The sequence below is a fragment of the Heteronotia binoei genome, chromosome 5, assembly GCF_032191835.1.
Source record: "Heteronotia binoei isolate CCM8104 ecotype False Entrance Well chromosome 5, APGP_CSIRO_Hbin_v1, whole genome shotgun sequence".
Lineage (NCBI taxonomy): Eukaryota > Metazoa > Chordata > Lepidosauria > Squamata > Gekkonidae > Heteronotia > Heteronotia binoei.
Genome location: NC_083227.1, coordinates 118,029,839 through 118,054,684, shown reverse-complemented (window position 1 = coordinate 118,054,684; position 24,846 = coordinate 118,029,839). Strand labels below are relative to the sequence as shown.

At 41.2% G+C, this 24,846-nt stretch overlaps 1 protein-coding gene across 2 annotated transcripts; it reads left to right on the top strand.

The window, feature by feature from the left end:
* Positions 1 to 1,629: 1,629 nt before the first annotated feature.
* LSM11 (LSM11, U7 small nuclear RNA associated) lies at positions 1,630 to 24,846 on the top strand. Of its 2 annotated transcripts, XM_060240237.1 has the most exons (5): positions 1,630 to 2,097; positions 17,335 to 17,474; positions 19,107 to 19,190; positions 23,061 to 23,496; positions 23,528 to 24,846. In XM_060240237.1, exons 1-4 carry the CDS (start codon positions 1,668 to 1,670, stop codon positions 23,448 to 23,450), a joined length of 1,044 nt encoding a protein of 347 aa, XP_060096220.1. In that variant the 5' UTR covers positions 1,630 to 1,667; the 3' UTR covers positions 23,451 to 23,496; positions 23,528 to 24,846. The 2 variants fall into 2 exon arrangements, with proteins under 2 accessions (XP_060096220.1, XP_060096219.1); XM_060240236.1 differs by having other exon boundaries at positions 23,061 to 24,846.

Below are 24,846 nucleotides of genomic sequence, written 5' to 3'. Positions count from 1 at the left end.
TTCACAGGTCTTTGTGCTTCCCCTGAGCCAATAAATAAAACAGACTTCATTGGAATGTGGGGGTGAAACACAAACTCCTGCTGCCTATACAAAAACTAGGGCTGATGTGTGACTGTTCCCTGGAATTTTTTTTGCAGGGGAAGATAATAATTCACTAGCTCATAAACAGCAGAAAGATTTTAATATCTGATATTCTTTGCTAATCAACATTAAAGTACTGGACATGATTGAACCAGATTTATGTCCTTCATTTCCCTCTCGACAGTTCCCGCCCCTCTTTTTCCAGAAAAAAAGCCCGGAGTGTGAGCTGGGTCTTAAAGGTATCACTGGACTTTTACTTTGTTCTATTGCTTCAGACCAACACAGTTGCTCACCTTGATCTAAAAATTACTAAATTAGTATTCCTTTTTGGTAATTTAATGGCTCTTCTTAAATTTGACATGGGTTGGCCTCCTTACTGCAGCTCCAGCCAGATGCATCTCAAAATGTATTAATTCAGCTGTGACTATGAATTACATATCAGTATTCAGTAGCACTTCCATAGTGGAAGCACAAAATGTTGTCATTCTATCTCTGCATAGAGCCAGGTGTTCCCAATATGGTGCCTGTGCGTGCCATGGTGCCTGCCAAGTGTTTTGGAAAGTGGGTGGGGTCAAGGGGGCTTTTGCCCTGCAAAAACATTTGCTTAGCAACAGCTGATACCATGAGGATCTTTGCTGTTACTGAAGGTAAGCTGCAGCAGCCATTTTGTGGAGGGTTCTGCCTTCCCAGGTAGCTGTTTTGTGACAGCCATTTTGTGGCTTTGCCCACCATGCTATGTCAGTATTCCAAAAGTGCCCACAGGCTCAAAAAGGTTGGGGACCCTTGACATAGAGAGAATGGTTGCCACAAGAATGGAACCACAATAGCTTCTAGAATTAACATGTTGGAGCATACTACGCAACTTTGGATAGGTATCATTTACCTGCATACAATTTCAAAACCAAGAACATAATTCGCACAATGCCTTTTATTTAAAAGGTACTGTGTATATTGTGCTCTGAGTTTTGAATTTTGCTTTTGAACCAACTTGGGTGTAAAAAATTTAGGAATACCCTGTCATATTCACGCAAGGTGCTGAAATATCTTTATGGAAAAATATTTTTAATCTGTGCTGTGATGTCCTTCACGAATAACAAAATGTGCCTTTTAATCTCTCTGGCCATTTTCTTGTAGTATCTGGCCGGCGAGAAAGCACTAACCAGTAGGTCATTTAAAATCCGATGTCGGCTCTGGTTAATGCAGGTCTCAGACGGGTAGAAATATCAACTGCGTTTCCTATGGGGGGGGGGGGTGTGTGACCAAGTGGGATCTATTCGTTATTTTAGCTTGCAATCGAGCAATGAAAAGGCAAAAATTCTGCAGTGGCAGTCGTGAAAATAAATGTAATGGGTCTGGGGAGCATCGGTGACAGATTAAGTAACTCCAGGCAGCATTTCCAAAGCAGCATAAGGCGCAGAGAGTCTTTGCGGAACCAACTCCCAACCGGCTTTATCCCTCCAATCTTGGGCGAGCAAGAGCCTGCTGTGACTATGCTATCGCGGGGCTGGGGCGGCCCTTAGCGGCGAGCGCGGGAGCTGCGGCCCGCTCTTACCCCTCCCAGCAAGGCCAGGGCAAGAGCGGCAGCGATGGAGGAGGCAGAGGCTGGGCCGAGGCGGCGGCGCCGCCGCTCGGGTGGCCGGAGCAGCTCGGAGCAATCGCCTAGCCCCGACCGCCTGGACGTGAGCTCACCGCACTTCGACCCGTTGCTGGCGCTGTACTCGGAGCGCACGCCTCTGCCGTACCCGGCCGCGCCCTGCTTTAACAACCTGGCCGAGTATGAGAGCTTCCAGCGCGGCCTGCTTCGCGGCCCCGGCCGCCAGCGGGGGGCCTCGGCCCGCAGCAGCCGCCCTTCTGGGACTCGTAACCGGAGCCGACCTGGCCGTCCTCCCGCCGACCCGGAGCGCATCGAGCGCCTCCGCAGCCTCATGGTAGCAAGGGAGCCCGGGCGAGAGGCGGCTGAGAAGGTCAGACCGCGGGGCAGGAGGGCGCCGCGCAACGTCCTCACCAGGATGCCCCGTAAGCGGCGGGCGGGGGTGGTACTTTATATTGAGTACAGGGGTCGGGCTTATGGCTGCCTGGAAAGCCTTTTGTGCACTGGATGTCTGAAGCGTTACAGTGGGATTGGAGGCACTCTTCCCACCTTAAGTGACAGCTCTCTTGGTATTCGTTCGTATTTGGCCCTCTAGAGCCCTGGCGGTGAAAGCAAGTTCTGCGCTTGAGGCATTTCACGTGTTACCGGGTTAGCAGATACGTCCATCTAGCGTACTGCGGCGTGCCTTGTGGGTTTTGACCTACCCGAGCATTGTCTGTACATGTTGTAGGGGGCCATAACTGTGCCTATGTAATGTGCACATACTGGGCATTTTTTTTTTTTTTTTGCATATCTCACTTGCAAGCAGCAGGATATGCCAGTTTCTTCATGCATCACCACACAGAGGGCTTTTTCTCTTTTGCATTTAGTGTCTGTTTGCTTTGTCGAGTAAATGCAATGCTCACTGTTCTAATGCATGCAGTGAGAGCATGTCTTACCCAAAGAGTCAATGCTCTGTAGTTTATGGGTGGAAAAAAAATGTGTTCTGTTGTTCGTGTTTTGTTGTTGTTTTGTCGCATAGTCCAGTCTGAGTCTTTGCAACCCCATGGACTAAGTCAAGCCAGGCCCTCCTGTCTTCCACCATCCTCCAATGCCTGCTCAAATTCATGTTAGTTATATCTGTAATGCTGTCCAGCCATCTCATCTTTTGCCATTCCCTTCTTTTGCTTTCTGTCTTTCCTAGCATCAGGGTGCTTTCCAGTGAATGTTTCCTTCTCATTTGGTGGCCAGGTATTTGAGCTTCAGCATGGTCGGTAAAATGAGTACCCAGCTTGCTGGGGGAAAAGTGTAGATGACTGGGAAAGACAATGGCAAACGTCACCCCAGAGTCAAAAACGACTGGTGCTTGCACAGGGGACTTTTTATCTGACCTTCCAGGTAACAGGGTTGATTTCCCTTAGGACTGACTGATTTGATCTTCTTGCAGTCCAAGGACTCTCAAGTTTGTGTATTGAAGCATTTATAACCTAATTTTCCCCACATAGTAGGCCAAAGGTGGTTGTAATAATAAGATGTTTTAATCAAGGATGGGGAAGTGAGTGAGAGAGAGAGAGTGCATGGGATGCAGGAAAGGCAAACGATGTTAGAAAAGGCAAGCCTATTGCATTGCATAGAGAGCAGGGCCAGCCCTAGACTGTCTGGCACCCTAGGCAAAGTTAACTTCTGGCACTCCTTCCCTGCGCTGATAACGTCACCAAATCATACCGTGGGCGCCCAGTTTGCCTCCCCCAGAAGAGTGGCGCTCTAGACAATCACCAAGTTTGCCTAGAGGTAGGGCTAGCCCTGTTAGAGAAAATAATAGAGGGTCTGGTGAAAAAAGGGAAGCTGAGGAGAGAGGAAACAAGTGTGAAGGCCTGGATAGCAAAAGGATGATAGGTTTTTGAACCCTGCTTTTCTCTGCGTTAAGAGTCTCAAAGTGGCTTACAATCACAGTCCAGAGAATAGATGCAGACAAATGGTATAACTTTTTGTCCAAAGAGCTTCATAAAGAGAACAGAAATAAGTGTGTTGATTGAGGTTCAAGGTGGAAAAGCACGAAAGAGAAGTGTATGAAGAAAAGAGACTGAAATACTTGTAATGAGATGATTGAAACAAGAGTATTGTGTTTCAGTTTTAGCCATGTGGACATTTATTTAGTTTGTGATCTCTGAGTCTCAGATGAGTAACAGATGGCGAGTAATTCCAGATGGGTAGCCATGTTAGTCCACAGCAATCAAATAATGCAGGAACCCAGGGACACATTAATTCTGTTAAAGTGCCACTGGATTCCTGTTTTAGGATGGATAGTGAGAGAATTGTCCAGGGGCCTGGGAAGGGACAGGTATGAGCTATGACTGAGGGCACTGGGGAGCATCAGAGATTGTGGCCTTTTATGCATTGGTGGTTCCCCTCAATTTCATAGTGCCTCTCCATCACATTCTGCATCCCCCCCTCCCCCGCATTTGCCTTGCATGTCTGTTGGGTTTTTAAAACTTCTGCATTGATTTTCATTGCTTCAGCTCCTGGTTAGCTTTCAGTGCATGGTTTCCCCAGCTTTTCTGAAAGTCGCTTTGTAGTGATTTTCCCCCTCGCTTTGCTTCCAAGCCTAAGTAATTCGCAAGCAGACACATTCCCTTGGATTTTTCTACCCTGCCCTCTTTATTGTGTGCCCACTCCACTGCCCACATTCAGGTCAGTTGTTCCTCCCACTCTATACCTTCCGCCAACCTCCCCCTTCAGCAACCAGCAGACCAGACGAGCAGTCCTGAGGTGCACTCCCAGGTACACTCCCAGGAGCTCCTGGGAACTATAATAACTAGGCTGAAGACCAAAGCACAAACAGCCATGTAGGTAGAAGCCAGGCATCCTGGGACCACCAAAACTTGCCTGGCTGAGTGTGGTTGGCGACTATGGTTGCAACTGCATGTACTTTTCTTCCATCCTCTGCCCTTCAGTGGTGCAGAAGCTCTAGTACTGTTAGTTTTCCCATCCTCTAATTTTTTTTAAAAAAACTTGTGTTGGGACTATCACCCAGAATCAGAAACGACTGGTGCTTGCACAGGGGACTACCGTTACCTTTTGGGGTCTATCAGTATGAGTTTAGCACTAAACTTTCAACTGTGGAGAAATGAAGCATGGGCAGAGAATGCAATACAACTTTGCATACTGACTAGCCTGTGGCTGGGCTCACACTTGGGGGATGGCAGATAGGTTGCATGCAGGCTGGTTGTCTGTAAAGGCTCAACTCAGAGGCGCAGGGGATCATAGGTTGGAAAGTGAGACTCGCATAACGGGCTTCCGGTCTCTTGCTCTGTGATCGTAGTTTGGAAGTTCCCATCCCACCTGATGCAGCGACTCCTATTGTTTTTGTGAAAGCCCAGCCATCAGATACACACACTAAAATTAATTGACTGCTTTCCCTCGAAGACATGCAGAGTACATATTCTGCCATTCCTAGGGGAAGATCTAGAGAAGAAGACAAGGTGCAAAATGTGAGCACGGCATTCAAAGTCAAGTCAGAGTGACTCAAGTTCACTGAAAATCTGTGCATGCCTAAAGGGCCATAGTTTGGGAATAAGGCCTGTAATAGGTTTACTACTAAATAATAGGAGGGTTCCCTTAAGGGTTGTTGAATTGAATGTGCAGAATGGGAGGTAGTTTCAAAAGCTGACTTTGACCTTTGCTGCCTGGACTAAGGCTTTTTCTTTGGCACTACTGGTATTGTCTGACCTTCCTGAGAATATGAGAAAGCCCCCCCCCCCCCGGCAACTTTGATGATCAGCCAGTTTGGTCTCAAGACTTATCAGTATTTTTAGTTTGTTTTTAATTCTGCTTCATGTGTTTTAAATTTTATTGTCCGTGTATTACTCTCACTTTTTATTGTAACAGATTGGGTTCTTTGGGAAAGAGGAGGGATAGAAATAAAAGAAATATAAAATATATGTGGATTGTTCTAGGATTAATGCATCATATTTAGAATGCATAATGTCCTCATAATTGTATGTTTGTATGAAAAATAATTGATGATTAAGAAAATGGGTCAGAGGTCAGTAATAGAACATAGTTTTTGTGCCTGAGTTCCCAGTTCAGTCCTGAATATTCAAAAGTAACTATTTTTCTGGAGGGTGTGATAATAACTGGTGATATTCATGTCATTAATAGTTTATAAATTAACTTTGTAATAATTTATAATTATGTATGATACAGTATCCTCAATACCACACAAAAGACAACATATTTTCATTATTACATGCTCCAAAGAAGAAGCATAAGTAAATACATGCAAAATAAGGGGAATAAAATGGGACAAGAAGAGGTTCTGGCTAAAGGATCTCACTCAGCATGTTTGGAAAGACCTATTGTTGAGACCTTTTGAAGAATCCCTGTTAGTCACTACTGGTGGAAGACTTTTTGGGTGGGAATGGTGTGTAAAACTAAAAAGGATAATATACATTCCCAGTATTGCCCAGCAAATACATGCATGGTTTTGTTGCTGGAATCAAAATAGTTTCAAATGGATCAGTATATAGTGTAACAGTATACATGCTCACCACTGTTAGGAAATTAATAATGTTGATGGGAATGTTCATTTATTCAATTATGTTCATCTATATAAAACACAGATGAGGCAAAAAGAAGTCTCCCTCCCACACTTTCCCCCGACACAGTACACAGTACATCTGTCTGACAGTTGGGCTATTTTTTGAATGCTAGCATCCTGCTGTGGCTTTGTGGTGAGCTACTTCCTCTTGCAGGCTTGTCAACAACATATTAGAGTTTGACTTATTAAAACCTGCTGATATCAGATCCAGTCCCCCTCACCGTTCCCTTATAGATTCTAGCCCTTTCTGATCAGGAATAACATGAGAAGCATTTTATATGCTTAAAGGCTTGCTATGAAACAAAAGGCTTAATCAATATTTAGCATAAGTAAAAGATAAGCAAGTAGTTAACCAGGAACGCCCAGTACAAGACCCAGAAAGCCCCCACCCTCTCTTCGACAGTTGAGGCTCCAGGTGCTCTACACTGATACTGGACGGTTTGCGGTTAACCCATTTCCTATCACAATCTGCAGCTGCTGAAGTTTTAAACAACCAGTTAGTTAAACTCACTCCCCCTCCCTGCTTCCTCAAACAACAACCCTTTAGTTCACATAGAGAAAAGTTTCTTTTGGCTTTGTAGATTATTTTAGACAGAGCAAATTATAAGATATTATAGTAAGCAATTAATACTTAGCATAACTAGTTGAATAGAGCATAAGGTCAGTACTTAATTAGCCAGGTAGGACAAAAATCCAAGAATGGCCCCCACCTTTTTGTCCTGACAGTTGAATCTATGAGTGCTTTCTTTCTGAAACTAACTTTCTGCATCTTTCAGTGTGGTTTGCGGCCAAGCTACTTCCTACTGCAGCTTGAACAGGCAGTTAGTTATAGATTCACCCCCCCCCCCTTGCTTTGTAGAAATATTTTCTAAGTAAGGCAAACCATTATAGAACTATAGTATTGAGTGAAGTATGAAATAACCAATTATTTAGCCATAAAGATAAAGTTTAAGGTTAGAGCCTTGTATTCATCTAGATTGTTATAAGACAATGGAAAATGTTGCTGAGAGGATGTCTGTATCTTTTGCCTTATATGGTTACAGGATGTTTGTACCTAACACGGTCATAGCCCAAAAGCGGACGGGGATGAGCTAGACTGGAAACTCTGCGTCGATTGGCTGTTAGCCACAAAGTGAGGGAGGGATTTTATGACGTCGGGGCCCTATAAAGGGCATGGGCTTGGCCAAAATTAGCCAGAGGGAGACAGCCTTGTTACCTGGTCTTCCTCTCCACTTTTGCAAAAGTGAAAATTAAAGCGGTTTTCTCTGAACCACATGTCTCTGCCTGGTAATTGGTATCTGGAAAAAAGGGGTATGGCCCCAAAATCCGGTTGACACCACCAGCCCCCCTTTAAACATTAAATTCCACAAAAAGTAAAGCATCAGTTGTTTCTGACTCTGGGGTGATGTCGCATCACGACTTTTTCATGGCAGACTTTTTATGGGGTGGTTTGCCATTGCCTTTTCCAATTATCTACACTTTACCCCCAGCAAGCTGGTACTCATTTTACCGATCTCGGAAGGATGGAAGGCTGAATCAGCCTTGAGCCAGTTACCTGAACTCAGCTTCTTCCGCAATCGAACTCAGGTTATGAGCAGAGCTTGGACTGCAGTACTGCAGCTTACCACTCTGCGTCACAGAGCTCCTATTAAATTCCATACTTCCTTCTTTTGAGTTTTTTTTTCAAGTCTGACTTGGAATATGGCCTGGCTGCCGCTGAAACATAAAACTCCTCATATGTTTACCTGACTTAGAATTATTATTTCATTACTTTTGGCTAAAAGTTTTTGTGTTGCCTTTACGTCCAACTTTTTCTGGTTATTGCCTTTATGTCCAACTAATGAAGAAACCAAACACATAGATAAACAGGCACCAGTATTGATCATGTACTCTGTATTGGCATTGCTCTGAACAGGCCTTGACTTTTTATTGTAATTTGACTCATGCAGCTACCAAAGTTCAGCAATTTATTCAACATGTTAACTGTTTTTACCTGGAGTGTTAATGCGAGTTTCTGTTATAGCAATCTGCTATAGACCACTGACTTTCACTTTATTTATTTTACAGTCTGCTAAACTGATTGATATTCCTAGATCTAGTAATGCTAGTTAACGGATGTTGTCTCTATGTTCTGCTCTGTTTATGTTGTTCTTTGATTAAGTACAAAAAGATAATATGGTGGAATATTTTAATGCTTGCAGGAAAATATCTACTTTCTAAAGATAGTATTTAATATTGCTCTACCAATATGTCTTGATGACTAGATTTACCTTGGTTAAAAAAAACAAAACTGTTTAGACTGGTTTAGGGTTGCCAATCCCCAGGTGGGGCAGGGGATCCCCCGGTTTGGAGGCCCTCCCCCCCACTTCAGGGTCGTCAGAAAGCGGGGGGAGGGGGGAAATGTCTGCTGAGAACTCTATTATTCCCTGTGGAGATTTATTCCCATAGAAAATAATGGAGATTTGATCTGTGGGTATCTGGGGTTCTGGGGGGGGGGCTGTTTTTTGAGGTAGAGATACCAAATTTTCGGTACAGCATCTAGTGTCTCTCCCCAAAATACCCTCCAAGTTTCAAAACGATTGGACCAGGGGGTCCAATTCTATGAGCCCCAAAAGAAGGTGCCCCTATCCTTCATTATTTCCTATGGAAGGAAGGCATTGAAAAAGTGTGCTGTCCCTTTCAATGTGATGGCCAGAACTCCCTTTGGAGTTCAATGATGATTGTCACAGCCTTGATCTTGGCTCCACCCCTAATGTCTCCTGGCTCCACCCCCAAAGTCCCCAGATATTTCTTAAATTGGACTTGGCAACCCTAGACTGGTTGAGTCTCCTTAATCTCTGAATATTGAATAGATGATGACAGAGCTCTTGTAAGAACTCTTTCTGATCCTTTGTAACTATAAATAAAGAGAGTCTGATTTGGATTAATTGATTTTGTAACCTGAAGCATTACTGAGTTCATAAACTTCAATAAAACCTGCTTTAAAAATTTCGTAAACTCTTAGAGTGATAATGGTATATAATGTACATAGAGGGAGATCTTAAATTCTGCCTTTTTTGCTTTAATCTGCTCATTACAGTCTCCCCCCCAGTATTATGAAAGAGTCAATGCTGCACAAACTTTTTAGGGCAGGAGTAGACAACCCTGACACATCTATATTTCAGAAGCAAATCAGAGTACTACCTGTACATCAGAATTCTAGTGGGTCCACTATTAGTAAATTAAAAACATAGAGGTTGCTGTCTCTTCCATTTTCCTGGTTTTTGCTTAATGGCCAGAGTGCACAGATTGCCAAGGGATTACTCCAGAACCGACCTCCCTGTGGTAAATGATTCTCACATGGCCCATGATGTTTAGAAGTCTTTGTTATATGGAGCTTACTCATTATGTTGCAAGAATGTGTGCCCTTCCAGGGATCTCAGAGAATATGGAATGGAGATTTGCAGTAGGAGAACTAAGCAGTAAGTGCTTCCATACATTATGGTCTGGGAAATGATGACGGGCCCAGTGAGGCTTGGTTGTATCTATATAGTAACTGTAACATGTGTCCGAGCTCTAATTTTTTACCTCTTCTCCATAGCAATGGCTGTAACAGAGAAGTATTCTCTTAATCTGTTACATCTGCAAAATTTGTAGTAATGTATTATACATTCTAAGTGTCAGCTTTGTAATTAATTTTTTTAACTGCTTAAGATTTTGTAATTTTCAGGAAGCATATGCCCTGCCCTGGATAGCCCAAGCTAGCCTGATCTTGTCACATCTTGGAAGCTAAGCAAGGTTGGTCCTGGCTAGTATTTGGATTAGACCTCCAAGAAATACCAGGTTCTTCATGGGGAGGCAGGCAATGGCAAACCACCTTTGAATGTCTCTTGCCTCAAAAACCTTACATGGTTGCCATAAGTCATCTGGGGGGGGGGAGTTATATATGATTGTATTTGTGTTTGTGCACCCTTCAGAGCATTTTAAGAAGAAGACGACTGCAGATTTATACCCCACCTTTCCCCCTGAATCAGAGACTCAAAGTGGCTTGCAATCTCCTATATCTTCTCTCCCCACAACAGACACCCTGTGAGGTTGGTGGGGCTGAGAGGACTCTGACTGCAGCTGCCCTTTCAAGGACAACTCCTGTGATAGCTATGGCTAACCCAAGGCCATTCCAGCAGGTGCAAGTAGAGGAGTGGGGAATCAAACCCAGTTCTTCCAGATAAGAGTCCACACACTTAACCACTACACCAAACTGTCTCTCTGTGATTTGCTGTGATTTTAAGGTGCTTTGCACTAAAATCACAGCAATAAAAGAAAAGTTGAGAATGCCTCAAAGGCTGAGCTACAGTATATAAAATTTGTATCAAAAGAAATATCTTTAGTGGACACAATAATATTGTTAAAAACAGAGGGTCTGAATATCAGGCTGTATTAAAATTAATCAGGAATCAATTTTACATAAGCTATTATAAATCCCTCATACCAAGTTGATGGTAAATACCAAATGACCAATGCAAAACCATACATATTTCAGTCTTGTAGACATTCTTCAGTGGTCAGTAATATATAACATAGTTTTTAGAAACGCGTCTGAAAGATAAAAGAAAAGTAGCATATAACAGCACTGAAGTTTAGACTGAAACCAGGCTTTAAAATCAGTAGGAAAATCGTTGATTTAACACAATGAAGAGTAAAAGTAAAATGAGAGAGAACGAAAAGTTATAGGTTAAGAACAGCAACTAAATTTAATTAAAACAAGGCTTTGTCAAGAAAAACCCAGAACCACACACAAAGTCTATTTACTCATCTGAAGAAATGATCAGTGACCCACAAAAGCTCATACCCTGCCACAAATTTTGTTAATCTTTTAAGGTGCTACTGGACTCTTACTCTTTTCTATTTACTGATGCCACAATCTGTCTACATTTACTTTCTTTGTCTTTCCAGAGAGCTCACTGAAAAGATTCCATGATTACCAGTGCAGAGTTCCACCCCTCTGAGTGCATTGAAATTTAGCAAGTCCAGTGAGTTTAGAATAGCACAGCTCTGTTTAAAATTGCACTGCAAGAATGCTAGGTAAAACATAAAGACGGACAGCCATACTTCTATGGAATCTCTTCCTTCATAAATTATGCCAGTTGGTTACTAAGATGGTGATTATGTATTGGAAATATTTCTCTTGTACAGTGACAACCCCCTAGGTAGACTTTTAATAATCCTTTAGAATCTGGGTATTAAGCATGTGTTTTACACTAAAAATACATTTCATGACTATTGAGTACTAAATTATATCCCCATAGGCTTCACGAATGATTGATGAAAAGTCTGTAGTGCCTAAAACCACAGGAACATAATAGTTACCTGCAGAGCTTAGCATAATAGTTTTTTATGTTTGCAGAATGAGATTTCCACAGAGATGCATTTAGTATAGTTTTGAACCCCCAGTTAAATTTATTTATTTCCAATAATTTAGCCCACTTTTCTTTGAAAAGGACTGAATGAATAAATAACCATTAGAGTGTAGAAGTATGTCTCTCTGGTTACTATTTATTTATTTATTTATTATGTGGTTCAGATAGAGCTAAAGCTGAAGGCCATGATGAAGTGATGAGATTAATAACATTTTGGGGGAGGGGGCTATTCATTGGCAGAAGAATCATGAAAGGCCCTCAGGTTTGGTTTTCTTCTATAAAACAAGTAGAGCCCTCAGGATTATTAAAACCTTTCAATAAATGAGCTGTTTCATGGCATCTTAGTGTGTAGGATTTTTCTAAATGCAAATTGTGCAACATAGGTAACAGGAGCAGGTTTGCACAGAAGCAGGTTCAATCTTTGGTACAAAATAGGGTTACAATTGTAAGCTTACAAGAGGACTTGCACAGGAGATCTGATTTCTTTGGATCCATTCCGCATTATGGTTTTCGTTTGTTTGTTTGTTTTTAAAAAAATTCTCTTCAGCCTCCAGAGCCTCTCTCTTTTACCTCTGTCTTTCTTTCCACCTACCTGTCTACTTTTTTCTGGTCCTAGCCTCCAGTCCTCAGCTTTACCTCTCATCCCTTTTTCTCTCCCACTTTCCTGCTTCCTTCCCTTTCTTTGTTCAGACACTGGTTTTATGATTGAGGGATGACCCCCATGTCTCTACGTTAAGTTCTATCAAGACAATTCCGACTTACGGTGACCCTATGAATTAATGACCTCCAAAACATCCTATAATCAACAGCTTGCTCAGGTCTTGCAAACTGAGGACCATGGCTTCCTTGACTGAGTCAATCCATCTCATGTTGAGCCTTCCTCTTTTTCTACTGCCTTCAACTTTTCCTAGCATTATTGTCGTTTCCAGTGAGTGTTGCCTTCTCATGTGACCAAAGTACTGTAGCCTTAGTCATTTTAGCTTCTAGAGAGAACTTCGGCTTGATTTGATCAAGAACCCGTTTATTTGTCTTTTTGGCAGCCCATGATATCTGTAAAACTCTCCTCCAACACCATCTTTCAAATGAATCAACTTTCTTTCAGCTTTCTTCATTGCCCAGTTTTTACATCCACACATAGTAAGGGAGAATACAGTACGATTGTCTTAATCTTGTGACACATCCTTGCACTTAAGGATCTTTTGTAGTTTCTTCATGGCTGCCTGTCCCAGTTTCAATCCCCTTCTGATTTTTTGAATGCAATCTCCTCTCTGATTGGTGATGGAGCCAAGGAATCGAAAATATTGAACAATTTCTGTTGCTTCATTATCAGCCTTAAAGTTGAGTAATTCTCAAGTAGTCATTACTTTTATTTTCTTGATGTTCAGCTGTAATCCTACATTGGCACTTTCTGCTTTGAGAAGAAGAAGAATTGCAGATTTATACCCCGCCCTTCTCCCTGAATCAGAGACTCAGAGCGGCTTACAATCTCCTATATCTTCTCCCCCCACAACAGACACCCTGTGAGGTGGGTGGGGCTGAGAGGGCTCTCACAGCAGCTGCCCTTTCAAGGACAACCTCTGCCAGAGCTATGGCTGACCCAAGGCCATTCCAGCAGCTGCAAGTGGAGGAGTGGGGAATCAAATCCAGTTCTTCCAGATAAGGGTCCACACACTTCATCACTGGTCATTTCAGGTCTTGACTATTTTCCACCAGTAACCCCCATGTAATTTTGTAAAAAAAATGTTGCTAGGTTTTGAACTCCCCTGCAGAAACACCTCCCCATCTATATATGGCCCTTACTTTATAGATTGTTTTTGATCTAAACCCTGGGGCCAAGTTGGAATTAGATGTGGTGATGATGGTAGTAATAGAGCTGGCCAATTGACTGGTCAGAAAAGATTTGGTGAATTGACCGGTCAAGGATTAGTTGAAGTACTGCCTGTTAAAATTCCTCAAATACTTTTTTTTTAATGTTCAACAGATTTGATACTTAGGCTAATTACATAAAAAAGGCCTGACTGTTATTGAGAAAATGAAATTAATGACTTTAAAACTGTAATATATTATCATAAATAAGTTTCTATAAATGCAGATGATTCACTCAACAGGTTTTTTTCCTTCCTAGAATACCATCCAACTTTAAAAATTAAATTTAAGTGAAACAAAATAGCAGCAACTTTTTTTTTTTAAAGTCACTTGTGCTAAATAGGCGGTGGACCAATTTTTCATGTTTGGAATATTTCCAGTTATAATAGGTGGCTACTGTGAGAAGTTTTGTTCTGGTGTTCGTTCTAACCCTGCCAGTTATAATAGGTGGCTATTTCCAGTTATAATAGGTGGCTACTGTGAGAAGTTTTGTTCTGGTGTTCGTTCTAACCCTGACAGCTGTAGGGCTATGGGACAAGCCGTTCTCCCTTATTGCTAACACATTAAATCACAATGAAATTTAAAAGTATGTTGCCTCCTTTATAATGTTGTGTAATGTTTTACAGTATGTGACCATGATCAAATAATAGACAATGAATTGACAGTATTTGTCCAGTCTGTAGTAATGGAAGTTGGCTACTTGTTATGGGTTCTGGAATGAATATAGGAAGTTGCCTTATATACCAAGTCAGATAGTTGATCCAGCTGACCCAGTATTGGTTGTGTTTCCAGGTGATGACTTTTCTGGTGACAGGTGTGTGAAAGAGCTCTGCATATAATCCCTTTTAATCTAAAAATGTCAGAAATTGAAACTTGAACCTTCTGAATGCTAGCAATGAAGAAATAGGCTTGCAAAAGCCTTTTCCTTCTCTTTGGACCCCTGTGGGTAAGAAGAACCTCTGGGGTTCCAGTTATAACCTTCTACAAGCAAGCGCAGAGGTAATCTATCACAACTTTGCACTTTAGAGCTATTATGCTCCAGGGATGAAGAGCTTCTCTTTTGGGCCTCTCCAGTAGCAAGACCTAATAGACGTGGTGGTTTTCCAGAAATCAGACTTGGAGCATTTAAAATATAATCTATGCCAGTAAAGGTATTTGGATTGAATTGGATTTAAAATATAATAAGGTTTAATAAACAAATAAGAATGCACATGTTCCATTCAAGCAATTTGGGCTTAGCAAGGGGACAAAGAAAAGGTGAAAACACAGTCTTCTTTGTCTGTACTACCTAAGAAGAAGAACTGCAGATTTATACCCTGCCCTTCTCTCTGAATCAGAGACTCAGAGCGGCTTGCAATCTCCTATATCTTCTCCCCCCACAATAGACACCCTGTGAGGTGGGTGAGGCTGAGAGGGCTTTCACAGCAGCTGCCCTTTCAAGGACAACCTCTGCGATAACTATGGCTGACCTAAGGCCTTTCCAGCCGGTGCAAGTGGAGAAGTGGGGAATCAAACCCAGTTGTCCCAAATAAGAGTCCACGCAATTAACCACTACACAAAACTGGGTCTCTAATGTCGAATTTTAGGACAAGGTTTACTTGGAATTTATCATCGTAGATCTCCCAGTTGGGATTCCTCTCCATTGTGGACAAAATGGAGTCCCTAGGTAAAAGCTTTGTCCATTGTGGTTTGTGCAAATCCAGAAAGCTGCCCCAAACCCCTCTCCCATGTGCCCATAGTTTTTATAACCTCTCTTTCTCTGCCTCCCACCTTGGGATAGCCTTCCTGTACCAAAGAAAAAGTTTACCTTCTATCACATTCTTCCCAGCTTTATGGCTCTGAATGTGACTCACTAGCAGGAGATGGGATAGTAAACCATGGGTGTAACTATGCGAGTTTGAATGCTCAGTGCTGGAATTTCAATGGCTACTATCTCCAACCCTTCTCTCAACTATCATTCTGCAGCCTGGCTCCTGCCCAGGGAGAGAAAGCAGTCACAATAACTGAAACATTGGAATGAATTCTTGGGTGGAGGGTGGTCCTCCACACAAACTGTGTTTTACCACTCAACTGTGGCCACCCCCTCGCCAAAATGTTGGTTGATGGATATATTAGAAACTTATATTATTGAGTATTATCCTTACTTTTTCAATAATGGATGTTTATTACAATTAGAAGGAACTATTCTTTCACTGTGGGGAACCTTTATTCCTTCAAGCAGCTGAGTACTTATTCTGAACAGATGCTGTGCAGAACAAATTCATACCCAAAGGAACAGGATATTTTATGGGTCTCATACAGGGAGAAGAACATTTCAGTGATTTCTAGCTATTGAAGGATTTTATGAAACAAAAACTTTTTATGAAGCATTTCACTCAAGGACTAAAGGAAGGGGGTCTTTTTTAAATAAAATAATTATCTCTCTCAGAATAACTGAAATAATTTTAAAGCACTGTCTCAAAATAATTTTGCTCAGCAGGTTCACACTGCTATAAGTATGTTAGACCCAATATTCGAAGGTACTGATGTTAGTAGTGCTAACATAGCTAGTGCATTTGACCAGATTTGACCTGTTTTGTTTAATATGTTTATAAATGATTTGGATGAAAGAACAGAGGGAATGTTTATTAAATTTGCAGATGATACTAAATTGAGAGGGGCAGCAAATACAGTAGAAGATAAGAGTTAGGATAAAGGATGCTCTTGACAGTCTGGAAGACTGGGCTTAACCAAATAAAATGAATTTTAACAGGGATAAGTGTAAAGTTTTGCATTTAGGTAGGAAAAAATCCAATGCATAATTATAAGATAGGGGAGACTTGTCTTAGCAGTAGTATGCGCAAAAGGATCTAGGGGTCTTAGTGGACCTTACACTGAATATGAGTTGGAAGTGTGATGTGGCAGCTAAAAAGGCCAATGCAGTTTTGGGCTGTATCAACAGAAGTGTAGTATCCAGATCGTGCAAAGTGATGGTATCGCTTCACTCTTCTCTGGTAAGACCTCATCTAGAGTATAGTGATCTGTTTTGGGCAACACAATTAAAGAAGGATATAGACAAAAGCTGGAAGGTGTCCAAAGGAGGGCAACAAAGATGGTCTGGAGACCAAGTCCTACGAGGAAAGGTTGAAGGAGCTGGGTATATTTAAGATATGAAGCTGCCTTCAACTGAATCAGACCCTGGGTCCATCAAAGTCAGTATTGTCTTCTCAGACTGGCCTGTGAGGAGGCAACTGAGAGGTGACATGATCACCATCTTTAAGTACTCGAAGGGCTGTCATGTAGAGGATGGTGTGGAGTTGTTTTCTGTTGCTCCAGAAGGATGGACAAGAACAATTGGGTTGAAATTGAATCTTAAAATGGGAATTTCTTTCAAACATTAGTTCTTATGGTAAATGACTTGTGCTGTTGTTTTTAAGGATGTGTTTGTTTTTGCCCATATAACACAAGGTTTAGACTTGGTGTAAAGAATGTAAATTTCCAAAAGGTAGCAAATGCACCAAGTAAGCAGGTTATGTGGATAAGGTGGTCATGTTTCTTGTAGACTGCTGTTTTTTATGCTGGAGTTCCATGTGTTTGGCTGTCTGTTACATTTTCTGTATGTTGACGACTGGTGCTGTATCTTGTAATACGGCTAGTTTAGTGAAGTACACTGTACCTTTGTGGCAATAGTAGTTCACTGTATAAATTAGGGAGTTGCATTCAAGACAGTTTTCACAGTAACTGTATGAGTTCAGCCTTTTGTAATTGATTTTATTCTGTGTGATAATTTATTCTGTAATTTTTATTCAGTAACCGGACATGGTGATTCATTTTTGTTCTAGTTCATGAGGGCAGTCCACTTGGAGAACTTCACCGCTGTGTCCGAGATGGTGTTAAAGTCAATGTCCATATCCGAACTTTCAAAGGTCTTCGTGGTGTATGTACTGGATTCTTGGTTGCATTTGACAAGTTCTGGAATATGGTAATGACCATTCTTTTCTATGATTTTACAGCTACCAATGTAAAGCCTTCATATGATGTGGAGGAACAATCTGGGCACAGCAGCTCAGACATTTATGCAGCCTATCTGTACAACTTAATTAGGAGTGTTATCAATTTACTTCAGTTAGATCATTTCCATTTCTTTTTTGTTGAATATATATTTGTAATTTCTGTAGTGTGTTGAGATGTAAAATTAAACAATGGGGGATAATTTTTTTGCATGGGGGAGGGAAGAAACACAGAAATTGGGGTGAAATTTGAATATATGGAATACTTAATTCAGTAAAACAAGTTTAGGTTTACTACAGAAGTATCAACATAAAGTGCATCATTTATAATTTACTTTGAATATAAAGTTTACTATTATGCCATTAAAGGTTTGGTATGGTATGGTATAAAGTTTATAAGGGGGGAGGTATTTGTGAGTTTCCTGTATTGTGCAGGGGGTTGGACTAGATGACCCTGGAGGTCCCTTCCAACTCTATGATTCTATATAAAATTTTCATATTGTATATTTTGAGTAAAATCTTGTTTTAAAAAGTATTTCACTCATTTCATATCTCTTAATAGTGCTGCCTCTTAAAATATCTGTTTTTGCCTTAAGATTGAATTTCTATTCATTTTGAATTCTCTGTTCTATACTCTTATACATAACTTCTTTTTGCAAGTACAAAAGCAGTGCTGTTGCCAATTAAAATAACCTTTTCAAGTAATAGATATTAAATTGATTTTTCTCACTTATTTTAGAAACATCTGCTGCAGTTTCCATATAGTAGCAAACTTGCCTTTGTTTTATAGATTGTAAGACGTGATTTAGGTTAGAGGTGAGCTGAGCTTTTATGAATTCTCCCCGCCCCCATAATGTGTGTTTGAGGAATAACCTTTCCTGATAAATGCATGACACGAAAATCAGAAGAACTTGTCCAAATCCTGGCCATTAAGTGAAGCTCAAATAGAGCAGTATTGAAACCTTCCAAAGGCTTTGAAGTAGCGTGCAGAACTCAGTACTGGAAAGGGGATAAACCTTATGAACAAAGGGTTGTGCATTTCCTGAGGTTGTGTGACCAACAGAAAGTTGAAGCTGAGACCACTGCTCTTTTTATGCTGTCTGATAAGCTGATGCTGACAGCCTGACTATGCAGTATGTGGGTTCTCCCTATGGAGCTGTCAGCATTTTTAAAAATTCACCAGGCATGTGTGGACCCAATTCTTAGCAGAACCACAGGAACAGGGTTTTTTAAATTTTCTCCTCTCACTTTTTCTCAGTCAGAGAAAGGCACCCGTTGTGCAACAGATTGAGGCAACCTTGTAAAGACTGGGAAAAACATCCTAGGGGCTCGTGCCCCAGTAACTCTCCCTTAAGATAACGTATTCCTGAATCAGGATAGGAACTTGTTCTCTCTGCACTTTTGTTACTACTCTGAGAGAAAGAACAGGAATCAAACCACTGAAGCAAATGTGTGATTTTGAGCTGTGTAATAAACAGTGTCTGGTTCCTCTATTGTTACCCTGCTCTGGTTTCTGGATGTGCTACAAGTGTAATATATAAGTCTCAAGTCATAATATATAAGTCTCAAGTCGTTCTGCTACTCATCTATTTTTTTTGCCCCAGGCCTTGACAGATGTGGATGAGACATACAGGAAACCTGTATTGGGCAGAGCTTTCTACGTCGAACCACAGTTGACCCTCACCAGAGTAAGTAGCTATTCTCTGGCTTGTTAGTTGGCTGGTTCAAGTCCATTGTTTATTTAAACCCGTCGGCACATATAGTTCAAAAAGTTCCATAAATAACAAAACCTCTGCTGATTTCAGCAACAACGGGTGATTTCAAATAGGTCAAATAGGTTATACATTAATTATGTATTACAAAGTGTAGTGCTGGTGAACTTTAACAATATTGGATAGTGCAGTGAAAATAGATCTAATGTATTTGCTTTCTGAGGCAATGATAGGATTCTCTTTATTATTTTTTTTAGGAATTGGAAATATCTCTGAATGTTTCAGTCTGTCTTGTACTCGGCATAGCCTCTTCAGCTATTTTAATCCAAAGACTCCTAGCACTTGGGGGGGGGGGGGGAAGGCTAGGCTTTCTCTCAGATGGCTAGCTGTCCACCCAGGATATAGAAACCAGTTTTCTGCCCACCCAGCTGGATAGTATTTGTGGTGTTCTTTCCTTGTGGTGCCTCAATCAATATACTTCTAGCCACGTTTTCAGTTGAAAGATAATTGACTATTAGTATCCTGCTCAGATGAGACACAAACAACATTTTTGAAGTGATTTGATTGTCTGCAGAGCAGTAACACATTTCTGTAACCTGGGGTTGGCTCTGCAAAAAATTGTCCAGCAAGTTTTTCAGTAGTATGAATTAAAACAAGTAGATGGTGAATTGGTTAGAACCAAGCTGAGTGAATTGGTTAGAACCAAGCTGAGTTAGTGTGAGCTAGCTCGCAGTTTTTTAGCTTCCTGCTTACACATTTTTGTCTTAGCTCAGGAAAAATGGCCCCAGCAAACTAATTTATGCAGTAGCTCACAACTTTAATGCCAGTAGCTCACAAAGTAGAATTTTTGCTCACAAGACTCCACATCTTAGCGGGAGTATTGGTTAGAACCTATGTCACTACCAAGGTATACATAACCCACCAATTTCTAGAGTAGAGGTATTGATCTCATTTGTTACAAGAGTCGAATCTGACATGTCATTTTTGGAAGGCCAGACCACGCATGCCATAAAATGTAATGAGGTACTGGAGATATAAACTTAAAAATGGTGATTTCAAATATCAAATGGCAATAGTAGGTGAATGACAATAGCAGGCTTAATTGGAATAGGTGTGATATGAAGAGGGGTAGTAGACATGGAGATACCAGTGTTGGTAATGAGACAGGAAACCTAGGTCTCAGTTCCATCCAGGAGGATTCAGTCCAGGAGGAGTGTTCTAATTCCTAATCAGAATCTTTTTGAAAAAAAATAAACCCTGATAGGAAAACAGAAATCCCAAATTTTTTTTTAAAAAAAAAAACAACTTTTCAGAATAAGCTAAAATAATTTCCTCATTGTACATTGTGCTTTTCAGGAGAATTCTCCCACCCACCCTCCCGCTGAAAAAGAAGTGTGTTTGAACACAAAAGCTTATACCTGGAATAAAATGTTGTTGGTCTTAAAGCTGCCATGGGACTCCAACTTTGTTTTTTCTTTCTCTCTTTCCTCCCCCTCCTTTCCTCCCCAAAAGAGGAAGAGGAGCCCTGGAGAAGGAAGTAGAAGCTGTGTGTGAGAGACAGACAGAGAGAGAGAGAGCAAGGAAGGGAGGGGGAAGGAGGCAGGAGAGCAGAGCCACTGAGGGAGCTGGGGGAAAAGCAAGCTGCTGTGTGACTACAGGAGCAGCCCTGGAAAAGGAAGCAGGAGAAAGAAGTTGCTCAGGAGCTGGATTCAGGCTGCATGTTTGACACTCCTGCTCTAGAGTAGTTATACAACTGTTAAATTTAAATAATTAAAACAATTAAATAATATAAATTATTAAATTTAAATAAAAACAATTTTAAAACAATAATTTTAAAATAAAAATAAGCTGAAGGAGGATCCTATTCATGAATAAATGTGTTCTTTTGAAAAATAGACGGTCTTCTCAGTGTTCAAGGGGAAAGGAAAGACTGAAGGTTGATCCCATTTATGATTTACTGGTTTGTATATCTGATACCCCTCCCCCCAGCTGCTTTTGAAATCCTATAAATCTGTATTTACGCTTAGAAGTAATGCATTCTACTTTGGAAAACCCAAAATATGTTATGATTTATTAATCTGTAAGCAATGCACAGTGAGCTCATCTGACACTAGATCTGTTGATGCAGTGGAGGGAGGAGACTGATGGAAATCATCCCCCTCCCTGCTTACAATATCTTCTTGTTGTTGGAAATGCACTATGGGATCCAAGTTTTTGACTTGTGGTGGCCTTCTTACTTGAGTCAGTTGCTACATAATGATGACATGGTTACATATGTGAATTCATCCCTAGTTATTGCAATTCATTATGTAACCCTTAGTAGTCACAGAATTGTAGTTGACCCATTTAAAACCTGAAGAGCTCTTGCCTTGACCTGGATAGCCCAGGCAAGCCCAGTCTCATCAGATCTTGGAAGCCAAGGAAGGTCAGCCCTGGCTAGTATTTGGATGGGAGACTTCCAAGGAATACCAGAGCTGGGATACAGAGGCAGGCAGCAAACCATCTCTCTGAATGTCCTTGCCTCCCAGCCCCATTGGAGGTTGCCAGAAGTCAGCCATGACTTCCAGGCATGCACATACACAAAATACAAAAAAACACCAAAACAAAAAAAAATCCCCTGAAGAGCACTTAAAACAGCTTTCATTTAAAGGTAGGGGTTTAATTAGAACGGGAAGTTTTATGCAAAACAGTGTGAGTAATAAAATTTACTGAGCAGTCCCAAAGTCAGGGTGAATAGAGAAGGTAGAGAGCCAGTGTGGTGTAGTGGTTAATAGGACTCTAATCTGTAGCACTGGGTTTGATTATCCACTCCTCTTCATGAAGCCTGTTGGGTGACCCTGGGCCAGTCACTGCTCTCCCAGAACTCTCTCAGCCTCACCTACCTCACAGGGTGTCTATTGAGAGGAAGAAGAGAAGGTGATTGTAAACAGCTTTGAGACTCCTTCTGGTAAAGAAAAATGGGGTATAAAAACCAACTCTGTAGTCTCTGGGCTTTAACTCAAAAATTGCAATCTGGTCTTGTTGGACCTTTGGTGAAGTCCTTCACAACCTCTGTGAAACCACTTTTCCTCGCAGCCATAGGAGAAAGCTTTTCAGCATTGCGGAACAAAAGGCCTGCACCAGAAGATGGCCACTCTTCTGCCAGCTGCCCTTTTCACTGTCCAGAAGTCTTCTGGAACTTCTTCAGAAATTCTCTACTTCCTCAAGATAAAAATTCTTCAGCTCCTTCTTTTTATCTCTCATCTTTCTCTCCCTCCCTCCCGGAGCCCATGTGTCCTTCTCCTGCCTGTTGCCAGTCAAGCTCTCAGCCGCCCTTGCCATAAAAATCACTTTCCTCTAGGGAGCAGTATTTCCAGACCAGGGCTTGTTATGCAGGTGTAAACATATAGCAGACCTTTTAATAACAAATATTTTACAACACTTACAAATAATCATTAGATTTATTTGGTGTTATAGCAGTACAATGTGATATTTATTAATTCCTGCAATTTGCTGGTTACTGTAAAATCCATATGAGTGACACAATAGCTGCCTCTGAAGGCTTTCAGTATAAATTGTTTTAGCCCCTGGGCCAGAACAATAGCAACAAAGTACATTTATTATAGATAAACTAGGAATGAATATATAAATAAGAAACAGAGAACTCTCTGGCCTCAAAATAAGTCATCTTTCTTACACAGAGCACTCAATCTATGGCTGATTAGTCTATAATAAGTACTAATAATGTAACTGTTGTATATTATGTCCTTTTTATGCTGGATTTTTGCACTTTTGCGGATCATTTTATAATGCAGAGTAACCATATTTTCTCCTCCTGTGCCCCTCTTTTTGAATGTTTCTCTGCAGTTGTTCGACAGACTTAGACTGCAGGAATCTGTGGCTAAGAAAGGAACTGACTCAAAGATGGCTGCAGATCTACCAGGCCTTTCATGTGATCCTAGGACACGTGGGAAGAAGGCTAGGTCTGCTCGTGGAAGATCAGAAGAACACTGTGAAGCAAAGAAGCATTCAAGCAGAGAGCGGGCACGGAGCTCTAGCTTGCCTCAAGCCTTTGGGAAGGAGGTTGATCTGCCTGGCAGAATCTTGCATACAGAGGGGACAAGTGCAAGCGGCACAAGAGGTCGGTCGCGGAAAAAGCGGAGGCCCAGAGTGGATTACCAGCAAGTATTCACACGACACATAAACCAGATTTTTATTCGAGGGGAGAATGTCTTGCTTGTTCACCTAGCACATTGAGCTGACTGAGCCTGATTAACTAACAACATGAATTGCAGCAACAGCTGTGTGCTAGTCAGCGGTGTTGTGAGACAGAGGTTATGAATGACATTTCTCTATGCTCATTGAGAAGGCTTTTTTGACCAGAAGAAAGAATCGGAAACAGTACTCTAAAGTACAGGAGCATCTTGAACTAGTTCCCAGCTTGTTCAGACTATAATGTAGCTAGGGTTTATTAAAGAAACTGATAATGCCAGATCCTGAAGGCCTCGTGGACCTTTTGAAATTATGATGCCTGGATAGAGAACAAATATTGTGTATATTTTGAGGGTGTATAACATGAAAGCTGAGACAGATGCCGAACATTCTGTTTTTGCTAAGCAGTTACAAAAAAAGAAGTCAGTGACCTTGGTGCTTCATTGCTAGAATGGTAGTAATCTAAAATTATGGGAAGGCATGCTTTGAAAAATAAGGGTATTAAGGAGCTTGTGAAAAGCTAGGTTTTAGCTTACTTGCACCCATCTCCCTCATTCCTCCTCCCCCTTAATAGTGTGCTGGCCCAAAAGAGGTACTCTAGTCTTGAGCTGCAGCACCCTTTGTTGTCTAAACTGGTATGTAGAGCAAAAATGAATGGAAACGGAAGTGAGTGGTCATTGCATGGCAACATTCACTAGAAAGAGCCTTCATTTAATTTTTCTTTGTGTGAACAAAATAGAAGTTTTGCCTTTTCTTCAATACTATAATGCTTATGCTCTTAATCCACCCTTCTCTGCTTTCTCCGTCTATAATACCAGCAAATAATGTAACTTCCCTAACAAGAGTTTGTCTAAATGTATTATAAGTTGGTTTAAACAATCCAGTCTCTTAAAGTTGTTCCTGTCCCTTTGTGCAGCAGAGCTATGAAGACTTAAGTTGATGTACATATGTTGCTGGAACTATTTGGGAGAACAGGTGGGATATGTGCCAGCCACAGTCATACAGTGCGTTGAGGTGCTAATTTCCCAGCATATGATGGCAGTCACAGATATTGCTACATTCAGTATTGAGAAGATTGTTCCTGCTGTCTTCTAGGTTATGAATGACATCTCTGTAATGTTAGTTAGGTTCTTCCCAAGAAGCATGTTTACGGCTACTGCAAGGCATGAATAGTGATTATTTAGAAAAATCAGTGGTATTAATTGTTCTTCTTTATCAGGTAATCAGAAGAACTGTGCAAGATGTAACAATGCTTATGTATGAACTGTCTGCCAAGAAAGATTTCATGGTGCTATTTAAGGTTGCCGTATGTTTACAATGTGTATATATATATGTGTGTGTGTGTGGGTGTATATATGGTGGTGTTCTGATATCTAGACTTTTTCTGAATGTCTTGTAATGCAAAGAATGTTCATTAATAGTAAAGGGCATTTTCAAAGTC